This window comes from Idiotropiscis lumnitzeri, chromosome 15 (assembly GCF_059441095.1).
Source record: "Idiotropiscis lumnitzeri isolate Australia: NSW breed Sydney's pygmy pipehorse chromosome 15, RoL_Ilum_1.0, whole genome shotgun sequence".
In the NCBI taxonomy this organism is placed as follows: Eukaryota; Metazoa; Chordata; class Actinopteri; order Syngnathiformes; family Syngnathidae; genus Idiotropiscis; species Idiotropiscis lumnitzeri.
The window spans coordinates 5,675,264-5,691,708 of record NC_142405.1 but is presented as its reverse complement, the minus strand read 5'-3'; the positions used below and the strand labels follow the sequence as shown (position 1 = coordinate 5,691,708).

Here is a 16,445-nt window from a genome sequence, read left to right as displayed (position 1 = left end):
GAGAGAGAGAGAGAGAGAGAGAGAGAGAGAGAGAGAGAGAGAGAGAGAGAGAGAGAGATTGATATTGATTGATTGATTGATTGATTGATTGATTGATTGATTGATTGATTGATTGATTGATTAAAGGGGCAAATTGTAGAGAAGCAAAACTTTTGCCGCCATCAATCAATCTCTGTCCTCCCATGGTGGTTCGCCACAGTCCTCGTTTTACTCATGTGCTTTTATTAACGCAAAAAAACAAAAGAAGCAAACTTGGTTTTTACATACCTGCACATTAATCAGTGTGACATTGCCATGGAAACAGAGGCCAAAGGATCCCCTGGTGGATATTTCTCTCTACGTCACGCACACACGCATATGTTGACTTATGGCACGGGTACATTTCGGGACATCTTTTAAGACTAACGGACTGCGACTTCCAGGAAAGCATGAAAATTCATCTTGTTTGGAGTTCGCTCGACAACGTGTCTCACAAGTGACCCTTTTACTTCGAATTCAACGCAGTCTTTCATCCACGACTGTGACCGGCGTATTCCAAAAGAAAACACATCATGCACCGCGGACGCGGCAACTCTGAGGCGCACTGTGACTCAACCTGACAACCTGAGGAGTTGAAACTTCTTTTCCAGCATGGATAATAATAAAATATTAGGCTAACATTTCAATTGAAACCAAAATGATAAACTCGATTTAACGGGTGACTGAGCAACAACACGAGTAAACATATTGAACTAATGTCACAAAGCCGTTCATGTCATCGGCGAAGAGAGTACGCATCTATCAAATGGCAATGACATTTCCTTCCGTTATCATTATCGTAATACGTTTGCGGTGAGCGGCGGCACCCACAGGATTCGATAATAATCGTCTTTATCGCGGCTTGGGATGAACGCGCCGAGTGCAAAGCTCACAAGGTTCGGAAACGTCAACATGGCAACAAAGCCCCGGGGGGGGGAATTGCGGGATGCGCATGAAGCTTATAGAATGCATACGATAAAGAGTTGGAGCCCCTTTGCGGCATGGGATGTAATTAAACACTTGGTAATCCTCTGTGGCCATCTGCGACAATAATGCGTCAGGATTTGATTATCTGGTGTATTGAGGGCAGAAGTAAGGATGGAGCCTTGAATTGTCCACTTGAAATTATCTTTGAATCCAGCTTTACAGATGCCATGTTTGCATTTGTAAAGCTAAATTAATTTGATTTGATTTCAATTTCAAAACATGTTCCGAGTGAACAATAGGGGTCCCGTGCTTGACCCCTGAGGAACCCCACAGGCCAAAAAGGGAATGTTGAGAAATGAACTGCATTTTTTTTTAAGGTCTAGAGTCAATGCTGTGGTCTTCATGTTGGACTTATGCCTTTAAGGGGCGTGGTCTAGTGAGTGACATCATGAGCCCATTCAATGAGCGCCTCAAAATGTAATGTTGGAAGTGTGAGTGACAACTCCGCCCATCCAGCAGCCAGACGATTACCAATGCGCCGCCACTCTGCACTTCGGGGAAATTGCGTCAACCACACAGCTGTTCTTTGTTCCCTTTGTCGGAAGTGCTGAAAGCACATCTGTGCTACCAAGCAGCTAAGCTACAGGCAGCTTATGTATCTCATCATTTTATCCGAGCCCTTCGCCGACTTGTTGACCGACATCCTTTTTCTACTATCTGTCAATTAATCAGAGACTTGTTACGATTACACCAAAAGATGGGCCCCGCTAATCCTCAAGGTGTTAGCGAGCGGTGAACGCCGGATTACCCGTACGAGCTATACTTTCATGATTCGACGAGGGGATGCGATGACATGAGATGATAAGGCGACCTATGACAATGCACTCGAGATAAATGCACACAGCTTTGGAATACTGAAGCTTGATTTGTGCTTTTAATTTGCCTTCGACCATGTGCATCTAGCACGGAATTGATCAGAGTGGAACACACGTGAAGTTAAGAAGCTAGAAAATGGTAAATAATCACTGGCGCTGAATTTGCTGTCCCGCTATTTTGCAGATTTTTTTAAATGTGATATTTTTTTTTTTTTTTTTTTTTTGTAACTCGTTTGTTCGGCCTCTTGTTTATCTTGGGTTTAATTCCTCTATCTAACACTAGAGGCACACTATTTAGTTTGACGCAGTGTAAATTTGAATGGGGACGAATGAAAACAGGAAATGTTTCAGCTCAGTCTTGTTTTTGGCTAGTTTTCAGTGATTTGTATATCCAACCAATGTCGTCCTGCTTTTGACGCTTTCATGCACATCTTTAGGCATGATTATTGTTTTTTTTTTTTTTTTTTTTAGTTTAGAAAAAAAAATGGGATTTGTTACTCTAAACCAGTGCTTCTCAAATATTTTCTGTCACGCCCCCCTAGCAAGAAGAAAACATTTCGCGCCCCCTACCCCACCACCCACTCTCCGCCGCATCATTTTCATTGCAAAACAAACCTACACCATAGAGTTAATAATCACTGCGCACAATAGGCAATGAGAGTGCCACTGCCACCTACTGGAGTGGATGTGCAATTACATTTTATTTTAGTATGGCGAGGAAAAAAAAGCATGTTCCCCAGGGTCACACATGCCCCCCCCCCCTTGTCTTCTCTCAAGATAGTATTTGTCTTTAAACGTGATAAGTATTTCAAAACTGTTCATTCATTGGCTTGGTCACAGGTGGCAGTCTAATACAGTCGCGCAGAACTCAATTATTACCTAAAATGTCTTCATCTTGAATGAGGCTAACGGATTTGTCACTCAGACGCTCCCCACAGACCCGAAATATTTCCCCAGAAACACACGCACACAAAGCAACACCTGCAAAACAGTCTTGCGCACACATCCCTAAATAACCGCCCGCCCCCCCTGCAGGGATGGGCTGGTGGGGGGGTTTGTGACATTCAGCATCTTCCCCGCCACATTATGCAACGGTGAAGGTTGAGGATGAAGAGGAAAGCGGCCGTCCCCGGAGACCCGCCACGTCCCCCGGTGGAGCTTTGTCGGAGAGACAGCGGCAGACACAAGAGCGCAGTGTGGCACCTCGGCCTGGCGCCTCATGGGGAAAATTGATTGCCGTGTTTTGTCTGTACTTTTATCTGAGGGGACCGGCAGCGCCAACAACGTGACTCGCGGCGCTTGTTAAAGGCCCGCGACGAGCTGCAGTCGACTTTAAAATGTCAGCTCGCTAGTCGCAACCGATGCAAATGTGACTCGCGCTGCTCGTGTGAATTTTCCGAGTTGTGAGCAGACGGAACAGAAGCTTGTTTAGGATGAGGAGGACCAAATTAAAAGGCACGCTAAAAAGTAGACGCGGGCCGTGCATTTGGTGCCTCTGTCAGATTGAATCCACCTCTTAATTGCGTCAAAGTCAGAAATTTCGCAAACAAAATGGTCCCGGGAGGTTAAATTTCAATTTTTAATATAAAATGACACCGACCACACAAGGCCGCGTGCAAATTAAATCGCCATGGCAACACGTGGAGAGCTTCATGGTTCGCGCCACAACCATATGGCACGATTTTCAGAGCAATCTTTTTTTTCATTTTTCATTTTTGAATGGATGAGGGTAAATTGAGAGCCAGAAGAAGAGGTAGAGAAGGTCCCCAACTAAGCTACAGAAAAAGTTATTGTTCCATTACAGTCGAGAGAAAGATTATTGTAATTTTTCATTATGAAAAGCTGGATGTTGGAGGAGTTAAATTTTTAAAAATTTTTTTTTATAATGTCTCTATATCGTGGCTGGTCACAAATAGGTGTTTACTGTTTACAACAAATATTGCATTAATATTTTATTGTAATTACTGTGTAATTACCTCATCACAAATTTGCACATGCCTACATTGGAATGTCCTCCATTTTCCCAAATGAGCACTTTCATCCTTTTTTCATTTTCAAAAATGTTCACTTGGAGATCCATTTCCAAATATTTGCGCCCCTCCAAAACAACCCGGCGTCGATGGCCCTCAAGGCCTCTCAAGTGCATCTGTTTACTCTCAGAAAACGGCGGCGGCATGCTAAAGAGTGGAGCATCCTGAAGCGAATATCGTCCGTCCCAACCGGGCTGTGACTAACTGAGAGGTGACGCCTCTTGTGGCAGTTGTGATGATCGCGCATCTTCTTAGATCTCAATTTGGCGGAAAGAAGTTGCAGCCGCCCCTCCCTACCCCGACCGATGTCCCCTGCGGTCTCTCCCCGGTGGTGACATTAAACAGCGAGCTGCCTCCGCCTCCAGACGGAGGAATAGGTCAGCTCCCTGCTTGCAGTCTGCACGCCGTGAAACACACACGCACTGTTTACCTGCTTGCAATAAAGACCGTTAATAGATGCGTTTCAGATATCGGCAGGAGATGCGCTCGCTTTAGAAATGATTCATTAAATCCCGTCTGATGAATTTCTATTGTGTCACTTGATTGGACTCGACTTTACGTTTATAAATCCTTCCTCATTAAACTTTCATTGGCCTTGAAAATGAAGCTTTATTTATTTATTTATTATTTATTTTATTTTATTTTTATTTTTTTTGCTCTACATTGTACACACAAGCTGTTTGCGTTCAGAGATTTCATTCAGTTCTCATTAACCGGCAAAAAAAAAAAAAAAATCTTATCTTATTCCAGTGCAGCATCACAGCAAAATGCTGATTCACCGTGTTTGCTTTGAACTCCGAGCGCCACTAATCAAGGGTTTATATTCCATGACGACGCCTTTCAAGTATTCACGACACGAGCCAGTCAGTGTTTTCTCGTCCATTAGCATCATTTTTATTTTTTTTTAAATCTGGGAACCGAGTCAAATCCTTCGTAATATGTTCTGATCTCTTTCTTCTGACAGTATACAAGTTTGCGTTTTTTTTGTTGTTTTTTTTTTAAATGATTCAACCAGGAATGTAACATCACCCACACACGATCACAAATGACATGCGTGATGACGAGAATAGCTAGCGGCGAACATCCAACATCTTCATGCCGTGTTGTTCTTGTCAAACAGCGCAAACAGATGGTCTCAAACGCTCGATGCCAGTCGAAAAAAGTCGGCGAGACTGACGACAGCGACGGAACGCAAACTCGACGCTTTCCCAAAGTGAGTTGCTGGCACCTGCCGAGCAAAGAATTCTCACGCGCACACACGCGAGCGGTGGACAGCAGCGGCGTGCACGTGCTTCTTTGTGGGCGTCAATAATAGCGTTTATGACAGCAAAGCAAATCGCGCTCCCCCCCCTCGACGGTCTTAACGCTCGGCTTTGTGATGACGGCACGACAATGGGGGCGGAACGCGCGAGTTGCAGGAAAGAAGTAAAGAACTCCAGGAAACGGGAAGGATGGGGAGGCAGCAAAGGGGGGGGGGGGGGAATGCAGACCGGACCATCGATCGAGACCCTTGCGGGGCTTTTTGGGAAAAAAGTTTCTGCCGTTGGACAATTACCTCCTGATGAAGCGGTCGCTCTACTCCAATTGGTCAGCTTTCAAAGTGACAGGGAAGAAAAAGTGACCCTCCATTCTCGCAACACAAAGTTAAAAGAAAATCGACCGAGCGACAGCTTGTGATTTAAAAAAATTTTGCAGACATACTTGCGAGAAAATGGCTGTTATTTCAAAACTGATAGAACCTTTTTTTTAATCCTCAAAGGAACGCTTATCTGGCGCCTCCTTATTTTCATGCTTGGGCAAGTCTAGTTTACCGCGTTTTGGAATTTGAAAGACTCGCTGGGGATTTCGGCGGAATGAAGGCATTTTCTATTAAAAGGAAGCAGGTCTAAGTCGTGGCGCAGGTGGTGGATTTCACCCAGGCTATGTGTGGCGGATCTCCTCAAATTTCATTCATAAATATGACATGAAAAATGCGCCCAGCTCTTTGGATCATTTTAGAAATCAACTCATTGAAAGAATTATTATCTTTTATATCATTTCAAAAGCAACCTTGTCGTGCGGCACAACTGGTGTGTGTGTTTTGGGGGGTGATGAACATTCAGGGGTTGATGACGGCATCATCCGCAAGGGGAAATCTCCACTAAACGTACTTTGCACTCGCCAATCTCGATTGGCCGGGGAATCAAGCTGCCTCTGTTCACACCCACGACGGCGCCAACGCACATTTGATACCTGTTCTCGCGCCACTCCTGCGCACATTTTGCGTTGGACGTGCGCTGGGCACGGAAATAGGGGCCCGATGCCTCTTTTAAGTATTGATTGAGTCAACGGAAATCCATTGTTAATCTTGCCGTTTATCTCCAAGTACAAAATTAACTTGGGAGTGGAGAAATGTCAACAGCGAGCAATGCATCAAATAGCGGCATTGAAAACGCACACCAACTTTACTCGGATAGCAATTAAAAAAAGTTCCTTTGTTTGCCTTTTAAAAAGTTGCAGGTCGGACCGCATCGATTCCTCCGCGAGCCGCCTCCGCTATCATTCGTGCGTCGCCACTAAATGGGACTCATTAATTGCGTTGGGTAAGGAGAAAGACCTTTGCGACTGAACACGCTTTTATTCCTGTGGTTCACGTCGTCAAACGTGCCTTGAGACCTTCCTGGATGTCATCAGAACCAATCGCTGCTATCATAGCTCGTTAAATATGCTATTATTTATTTAGCAGGCGGCCCTCTTTTTGTTGTTGATCAGATGGAGCAGTCGCTTGGTCTGGACGACCCGCAGCAATCAAAGTGGGTCAGCGCCAGGTGTACGCAACCCGTCGAATCGACCCCGGAGAGGTAGTAAACATGTCAGCGGAACTCTTTTTTTGTATTCTTCTTTCCTTTTCTTTGTTGAGAGTCCACCTTTCGAAGAAACTGGCTTCCTCGCTAATAAAAAAACTGTGCTGTGCTGACATTTCTAGGGCAGCTGTGTGTGTGTGTGTGTGTGTGTGTGTGAGGAAGCGTGGGTTTGTATCCTTTTGCGGTCAATTTTATACCTCACTGCAATGCACTCAAACACAAATAGAAAAGTAATATAGCAAAATAAAGGTATCCCCGAGGGGGACTTTTTACAATGAACCTCTTTTGAACAGAAAAACAAAGTTAAACCTATTAAATTGTACTTTTTAAACACATGGTAAACATATTTGAACATGAAAAAAAAAAAATTGTCTTTAAGAGGCGTGGCCTGCGTGTGGCGTCGTCAAGTCTGTGTGTGAGTTCCTGGACATGAGTTGTGGCTCAACTTCTGTGTGTTTGTGGTTTACTGTATTCCTTTATGATGATTATTTTATATTCTTAAATTATTCCCACTGGCCAGAACAGAACGAATAATAGCTCATCAAATTTAAAGGAAATGAATGCAGCCGCTTTGGTCGGCAACGATAAAAGTTGGCTGTGACCACTCCCACTGCGGCGCAGCCCCTCCCTTCTTCATCGTTATGCGCTCGTCTGCGAAATTACCAACGCACGGTCTAATCTGCCTCTGCGCAGATTTACGCTGCGGGATTTACACCGCTCACGAAAAAAAAAATATATATCTTGAAAACAACCACATAACCTTGCCTGATTAATGCTGACATAGAGTACAATGTGAAATGCCATAGACAGGCTAATGAATAACATCAGTGATCATGATGTTAAATGTGGCATCTATTCTTTATCCTTTGTTGCATCTTACTGAGAAAGTCTTTTTCATTTGTGTGTCTAGGACTATATTAATTACCGCATTGATTAATAATCGGTGAAGGGAGGGGTGGGATACCGATTACTTGCCCACGTTTCTCTGTGTGTCTATGACCGTGACGCCCCTCTGAGGGTTGAATAAGGATGCGACTTCCCGACTCCCTCGCTCACTCCGCTTCTTTCCCCAGTGTGAGAAATCACAACGCGGCATCCCATTTGCGCCCTTCCTTCATGTCCGACTTCCTTTGTGACGTTCATTAGCATTCCTCCCTCAATGTTCCCGTAATCACTTTTTTTTTTCCCCTCACTCCTTTCCCCTGAAATTTACTTGCAAAATACAATGAAACAAGCCCGCATGCGCTTTGACCACATCATTTTTCCTTTTTTCCTTTTTCTTTTTGCAAAACCATTATTGCGTTGCTTTCCCTCGTGAACTTGCCAAGACGAGCACGTTTCAGCACATTAACTGTTATTAAAAGTGGATTGCGCGCGGCCATTAATTAGTCGGCCGTAATTGGCATGCATTTTGATTGGCGAGATTAACTGTAGTTTATCTTCCATGATCATCAGGCTTTAATTAGCCTGCAAAACAATCACAGTGGATGCAAAAAAAAAAAAAAAGTAATAAGAGTGCAGGAGGATTTTCACTAATTGCATTCTCAAGCATGAGTGTATTATTTCAACGGTGTCATGGCAGTTCTCCAAAAGCGGCACGATTCCTTCAAGTTGGGAAGGCCGCATTTCTGAAACGTTCCTCTTTAATCTCCTCCATCCTCTTAATTGCTTGGCTCTCATTCTCATCTCCTGCTGCTGTCTCAGGTCTGCGGGCTCCATTTAGGCAAAAAAAAAAAAAAAAAAAGGCTTCCGTCATTGTCAGGCGGCGCGACGACGACTTTTAATGAGAAGCGATGGGAACGAAAGGGGTAGGAGAAAAAAGAAAAAAAAGCACACAGGCTGCTGTTGCGTAATCGCATCGCATCATTAGACGTGTTTTGGCACACATGCAGACGAGAGGGGATGGACACACACTTGGTGTTGTTTTAAGCAGATGCTCGTCTGTTTTCTGGTTGTTGTCGTTGAATACGTACGACGCGGGTCGCCAAACTGACAGCTGACAAATGCCAAAGGGGCCGCCAATTTGCGTCACACTCGCCAAATGACACGATATAATTTTCATTTTTGGGGTTATCACTCATTCAGATCGACAGCATATTTTGACGCATTTACTGCCATTGACGGCTAAAGACGTCAAATATCGTTTTCTTTTTTTCCTTGGCTGGTAGTGAATGAGTTAATTAGTATTTTTAATGCAGATTTTCCAAAATCTTTTTTTAAGCATCTCAGCTTTATTTTTCCTCTCTGCTTTTCTCTGGAACTCAAAACATTTACTCACAAATAATTACAAAAAGTGAAAAAAGCAACATAAGGGAGGGGCGAGTATCGGTATCGATATCCGGTACTCGTGTCGGGTGTCGATATCGACTTTTTCAGCCAAGCGCCATCACGGCCGTGTGTTTTCTGTCTTTCTTTTTTTTTTTTTTTTTTTTTTTTATCAACTCCTGCCAGCGATTCCACAAACGTACTTCGACGAGGAAAAGGTGTCAAGGATAACATCAACAAAATGAATTTCAGTCGACAACGATGTGTAACGAACAACACGCTTGTTTACATCCGCAAGCGTGAGGTGGACCAGAGAGGAAATCCAAGATTGCGGCAGGCGAGAATCACTTTGCCGAGTCTTAACATCGCTTGTACTCTCAAAGTCCTCATTAGCGTTCCGTTCGGTGCCTCAAGCAGGTGAGCGTCGCACCCAAATTCATTCAAGTCGAGATCTGCAATCAAATGGGCTTAATTAGGGAAATGTTTGCACTTGTCGGGGTTGTTCCGCAGTGGGATTGTCATTTTTGCAAGTCAATTTTGGACCTTCAAAATTAAAATAGTTGTTGGAACTTGTGGCTAATGAAGAAGTTTGGAGACTAAAATAACAAATCGCTTTGTGACAAAGTAAAAATATTTCTCAAGAACTAAGTGATAAAATGACAATTAAAAAAAAAAATTGGGATTTTACAAGAATACATTTCAGCCATTTTAGCCGCCTGTCCCCTGGGGAAAAAAACTAAACGGACCCAAATTGTCGATTTTTTTTTTTAATTTATTTTTTAAAAAAAGAGTTGCAGCAGGTTACCGCGGCGCTGTGAAGATGTAATGGCTCGAGACCGACATTATGACGGCTGCGAGACAGCGCAGCTAAATATAGACCCGAGGCTCCGTTTTTTTTTTTTTAAAAGTAGTGAGCACGTTTAAGAATCCTTGCGATCTGCTGGCATCTTCGCTCACACGTTAAATCCATGTGGAGAAATACATTTCTTTAATTGCTCTTCTAAACAGGCAAACTCAAATGATCATTTCGAAACATGCGCGACGATTAAGTAAAAGAAACTGCAGCTGTCACATTGTGTCGGCATAAAAAGCAGGATGGAAAACGATTTGACATTCAATAATGTGAGCTAAAATACTTGCTGCTTACATTCTTCTCCTTCCAAATTTACAGTTTCAATCAAAATAGTGGACCACCGTTAAGTTCTTTAAAAAAGGAACTACTTTGTCATTTGACAGGACCCATTTTTTTTTTTTCTAATTTTTAGTTTCGGCAAGGCAGCTTTACTATTTAGTGCATTTCATACACTAGGTTACGGAACATCATTTAAAGGCTAAATCGAAAAAAAAAGTTAAAAAAACAAACAAACAAACAAAAGGAACAATTAAAGACATTTAAAAGTTTATTTCCTAAAATTACTTAAATAATGTTCAGCGCATGATTTTGAGAATAAGGTTGATAGAATGACTATAATAGTTGGCATAGTAACCATTTTTTTTGTTAAATTGAGACTAACAGCTGACATCGTATTCCATTTGTGTGCAGCATCACAACTAAATGCTGATGCACCATGTTTGAATTGACGGGACTGAAGCGACTGAGCAATTTATCGAGCAGTCGCATCATTTTCAAACGGGGCGAGAGGCCTGGCGTGGGTGGCGCATATATTGTATGTCAACGGTGCCACGAGGCGAACGAAGGGACCAAGACGTTTTTGTCACGTCTCAGCTCAAGCGCATGACGGTGCGACGCAATTTCCCGGCTTTTATTTTTTTTTTAGCGTTATCCCGCATTCTGACAGACATCCGCGGCTTCTTGAAACCCGCGCAGGATTTCGGAAGGTCAGCTCACTCCATGAAGCGGCTGAATTTCTCATGCGTTCTGTTTTTCTGTTGACATTTTTGGAACATGGGCAGCTAAAGTGAGCCTCTGGTAATCTAAGTGACAAACTGCAGCTGATTTACACATGACCTCGTTTGGCTGCAGCTGATATTTAACTACTGAGCTGGAAGCACAGCGCCAAATCTTTCGTGCCTTCTTGTTTTTTTGTTTTTTTTGCCTTCTCTCCATGTGAGCACACTGCCCTCCCTGGCAATGCTTACGTTTGATTGGCTGATGGTATAAATTTAGAGGAAAAATGTGGAAATGAAAGATTGTTACTACGTTCTCATGACGGAATATGATACAGGGTTCATTGAACGAGATGCGACTTTGATTCGATTAGAACGAGAAGATAAGTGAGCTTTGATTGTAATTGTCGTGCCTTGAAAAGTGGAATTTGAACACTGTGTGAAACCTGAACCCAGATTTGAAACTCAAAACTCACCGCAGGAGGCATTGTAGGCTGTCTATCGACTTTTTTCCAAACCTTCGCCATAGTTACGAAGCCTTTGTATCAAAAATCAAAACTCATCGATTTTAATTTTGTTAGTTTGAAACTAGATTGAGAAGAGCAAAATTGTGGCTAGCGCTAATGCTAATGCTATTTCTTGCGCTTGACTCACTCAATAATAATGTACCTAACCACATGGAATGTTTATTTTCCGATGATGGAAGCAACATGGCCCGAGACGTCGATTGAGGCGTTGGAATGAAGTTACATAAGATTTGAGTTGAATCGTCTATCCATTTTCTATCGCGCTTGCCCTCATTGGCGATGATAATGGAGTCCAGCAGCAAAGCAAAATAAAAAGAAACAAACCAAACGTATTCACTGCTCCGAATTTTAAACTCCAAATTTGCATTTTTATGGTGCAAAACAATCCAGAAATATCATAGCTCATATAAATCAAATATGCTATATTTGGTTACCTTTTAACATTAGCTTAGCCGTTAGCATGACTTCTCCTCATCTCTTCTCCGAGCATTAGTGACTTAGAATGAACCCCTTTGTGACCCTGTTTCGGCCCACGGGCCATATATTTGACACCCCTGATTTAGAGTCTTCAATGAAGCGCATGTACAAGCGCAAACCCAAACCCAGAACCTCCCAATTGCGAGGCAGCCTCACTAATCGCGAACGCAACCGCACCAGACTGCCTCAGCTCCGGTAAATATTTCTCCAATTTGTCCAGTGAGGCATCGAGAGACACGTGATGCAAATGTGCGAACACATGCTGTAAAACGCCACGCGGCCGTGTCGGTAATCAGGGCGAAAGACAGATGGTGGCAAAGAGGATTTTCCGACGCAAGTAACGGCAACATGCGAAACATAATCTCGCGCAGTCGCCGAAGCCAAATCTATCAGTGACATGAAGTCACATCAAAAAGGGAAGATTTGTAAGAAACTCCATCCGTGCGAAAGACGGCGGCGTATTTTTTTTTTTTTTTGGGACGCACATGTAATGTGCTTGTGAAACGCGGGTGAGTCACGGGTTCCGGAGTGGTCCTTGAGAGATAATACCCCACTATTTACCACCTCCACTACACAATGTGCTGAATGAAAGCGCTTAAATGCTAATGCCGACATCTGTCCTTTTTTTTTTTTTTATTGCGACATGCGAGCGGATCAAAGCATCTGCCGGAAAAAAAGGGGCTGACCACGTGTTTGTGTGTGATGTGTGCGCGTGTGTGTGTGTGAGAGAGATGACGCCTCAATGGCTCAGAAGATGACGAGCAGAGATGGAGGAGTTGTGCGACGGACGGACGGACAGACGGGTGTTCGAGAGTCATAATCGCCGATCAGTTGATACGTTGGTGCATTGATGTGTGTTGCCAGAAATCCGCCCAGTGGATCAATTTTAAGTTTCATGTCAAGAGATAAAAAGTAACTTAAAAGGAGACGTATTTTGACTTTAAAATAGAGTCCAGGTGTTTTAACTCTCTCACTGTGAGCTGTTTTCAAAACTGTGCTTCCCGTGTCGCCCTTTTTTGACTATTTTTTTCCCCCCAAGAGTCACAGAATATTTCGTTTTGACCCCCCAAGAGAAAGTGTAGACGTCTAGCTCTCACATCGGAAAAAAGAGAAAAATGTTTGCCAAAGTAAAAGCAAATGATTATTTAAAATGATTTTGATTCACCAAAAAAGGCAATCATGGACGCCAACAGATATTGGAGAATATTTCCTGTTGAGATGGTAAAATTCAGAGGAATTTTAAAATAAAAAAAGCAGATATCTAAATGGTTGATCGCTTAAATTCGATCAGATGTCGATTAATCGATTCATCGTTGTACCTCTAATACATACTCTGCTCGAGCGCAAATTGCCTCAACTCGCCCTCCGAAAGCGATGCAACGTCGCCATCTGCAGGAGTCTGTTTGCCATTGCTAGATTTAAAAAACCCCAAATTTTGCAAATAAGCAAATAAACACTTTCTTGCTTTCCTGCGGAGCCAAATGCAAATCAAGGCTTTCATAACCATGACGACGGGGGCGCCCGACTCGATTACCAACACACACATTTTTTAGATATGATCGAAATCTTTCTTGCATTCGAATGTGATGTCAATATCGTCGTTTCAAAACACACATGCTAGACTATAGTCAACATTTGTTCTTTCTTTTTTTTTTTCAATTTCCAACAAATTCGGCCTTGCTGCCGTAAGCGCGTCACGTTCCCGTGCGCTTCATAGATTGACTGGCGGTCTAACTTTGGACGCATCCGAGCGCTCGGACAAAGAGGCCAACCGGCGGCTCTGCTTGACCTCCGCCTCTTCATTGATGACCGCGGGGAAGAGCGAGAGCAAAGGTCGGGTGTCTATTGTGTGAGCTCGCTCACACATATAAGCGCCTCACCCTCACACGCTCGGAGAGATAACAATTCCCCACGGAGTTCAGATGTCAGCACCCGAGGCTAACGAGGGGCCGGTGACGTGTTGATGGGAATGGTTTGGAAAAATACGAGCATTGGCTCATCGTGTCGACATTACCAAACCAATGAGTCGACTCGAATGGGTTGTGCCCCAAAAAAACACGAGAATACTAATATATAGCTACAAATCGGCCAGCGAGCGATACAACGGTTTGTCAGGCGAAAAAAATAAATAAATAAAAATGTCATAGTTGAAAATCATTGCCAACTTACGTCTGTGTCGGGACCTTTGTCAGCTCCGGGACAGGAGAAGGTAACAAACTCGTGGCAGCGTTTGTGAACGACAAAACAGCACACTGGAAAACAAAAGCGAGAGAAAGAGGCATTTACAAGTCAAAAACGCAAAGTAGGCTGTCTTGACAATCCGGTCAAATTCACCTCGTCCGGTTTTCAACTATTCACCGAAAACTAGTTGAGGTGCTTCATACCAATTTGCAAAAGTAGTGCTTAGGTGCAGTCTTGGCAATTTTCTAGCAAGGAAGTACAGTGGAGTGAGTTGAGGGTCTTCCCTTAGACAAAAGTCTTGCTCTGGCGCCCTCTTGTGGTATCTTAGTAGGAACTGTGTTAAAGTGAGCTGAGGAACTTCATTTCAACAACTGTGTTGCGTCGGCTCCAGCTTGGTGCTGAGGCGCTTCAGTACGTTGACGTGAGCTGAAAAGCCCAAGTTAGACAAAAGTAGTGCTTCGGCTTCAAGTTTGTGCCAAGGAACTATGTTAAAATGATCTGAGGAGCTTCATTTAGACAACTGTGTTGTTTCAGCACCAGCTGGCTGCCCGGGAACTATGTTGAAATCAGTTGAGGAGCTTCATTTAGACAAAAGCAGTGATTTGGCGTTGTGTTGGTGCAGCTACAGTATGTTGAAGTGAGTAAAGAAGCTTAATTTAGACAAAAGCAGTGCTTTGGCGTTGTGTTGATACCAAGGAACCATGTTGAAGCGGGTTGAAGAGCTTCATTTAGACAAAAGTAGTACGCCACATGCAAAGACAAAAAGGAACACACATTTTTTTTTTCCTGACGTCAGGGTCTCTCACATTTAAAAAAAAAAAAAAAAAAAAAAAATTGGTTCAAATGCTCCAAATATGTATGAGTATAACTCTGCTTTAAGTGTACTCAAGGTGTAATCAGCAAGCGATTATGCTGCCTTGCAAGGCCGCCAAGTTGGTGTAAACAAAAAGCCAATCAAGCGCACGAACGCCCACGCGCTCAGTCCCCCCCCCTCACACACACACACACTCAAAATGTCACCGACTATTTCCAAAGCGCCGTTGGCCCGTCGCACATGACACCCGACGTGGCTCTGATGTCCTTTTTTTTTTTTTTTCTTTAAAATGCTTCTCACCCAACCTGTCCGTTCCGCTTTGCGTCCAGATGCGAGCGAGCTGCCCGCTCACGTGCGCCGCTTTCGTGCAAAAATCAACTTTGCCCACCGAGAGGTGCAGCAAAGTCTCCTTCTAATGAGCGTTTTCACTCGTAATGAATGTTTGCGCGATACTCCCCCGCGAGATGAATTTCCCCCTCGGAGTGGAGGAGCAGCGAACAAATTAATCTCTTTTCACTAATAAAGGAGGAAATGTGAGGGCGCGTGTGGAGGGATGAACAAGTCAGCAAAATAGTTTCCTTCGTGCTTGTCATTTTCATGATAAAGCGCGCCGACAAAATAAAGTGGAGATGCAAGCTGGATTTAACCGAGACGCAACTGGAGCAAATGAGGTAACAAAAAGGAAAAAAATGAAAGAGCCGTGCCAGTTACGCGTTTTTCAAGCACGATAAAAACCTAAAACAGCTTTTTTCGAATTTCACATAATCAGAAATTTCGCTATTTATCGCACAACCCAAATGTCATGGCGACCCTCGTGATCCGCATGCAAGCACCAAATGTGATTTCTGGACTCCTTAAGGTTCACAACAGATGGAAGATTGTTGGTTCACGCCCACAAGCAGCCCTCTTAATTGAGTCCCCAAAAAAAAAAATTTAAAAAAGTTCACAACCTCATTTAATGCTTGAGAAAAAAGTAATTTTTTTTTTCTCATCTTCCGGGAAGGCTTTACAGATCTCCGCGAGTCAACGAAATAAAGAAAGCGTTTGCATTTTGGGAGCGAAGCAGCGAAGCGTGAATCATCCTGGCTTTTGTCGCAGCCTTTAAATGAGGATGAGGATTCGTCGGCTTTGATCAGGTTCCTCCTCCTGCCCACTGACTTCATACAATACGCCAATCGGGACACACTGGAGGGAAAAATGTCTCCCGGTTGGTCTGGGAATGCCTCGCCAAGGGAAGTCGGGGCTTCCGTGCTAAAACTGCTGTTTTACGCGCAGCTGTTGTTGTGAAAATTCTCTCTCGCAATAAACTTGAGTGGAGCTGAGTAAATAAACGATATGTCTCCTTTGATGTTGCGACAGACGGAGCATCCGATTTTTATTCCGAACGGGTTCTACTAACACTCTCCTAGACGGATTTGCGAGACATTTTGTCAAGCAAACCAGGTGGCGCGTCAGGTTAGCGTTTCGCATCACGTCGGCCGAGCGCAAACATATGGCGGCAAGAACACTCCCCGAGGTCGTACCTGTAAATTGTTCGACGAACCAACAACATTAGCTGGACGAGTCCGCCGACGGGACGTGAAGGAGAACAAATCGCAACTAAATCGGGTCCTCGCCAAATAAATCTTCTTGATGACTCA

At 43.6% G+C, this 16,445-nt stretch overlaps 1 protein-coding gene across 2 annotated transcripts in view; it reads right to left on the bottom strand.

Moving 5' to 3' along the window:
- Positions 1–16,445, bottom strand: part of prkcab (protein kinase C, alpha, b) — a 55,768-nt gene that overhangs the window by 21,740 nt on the left and 17,583 nt on the right. For both annotated transcript variants that reach the window (XM_088316456.1, XM_088316457.1), the window contains one exon: positions 13,980–14,062. In XM_088316456.1, coding sequence (XP_088172582.1) covers positions 13,980–14,062 — 83 coding nt within the window. The remainder of the gene's footprint in view (positions 1–13,979; positions 14,063–16,445) is intronic.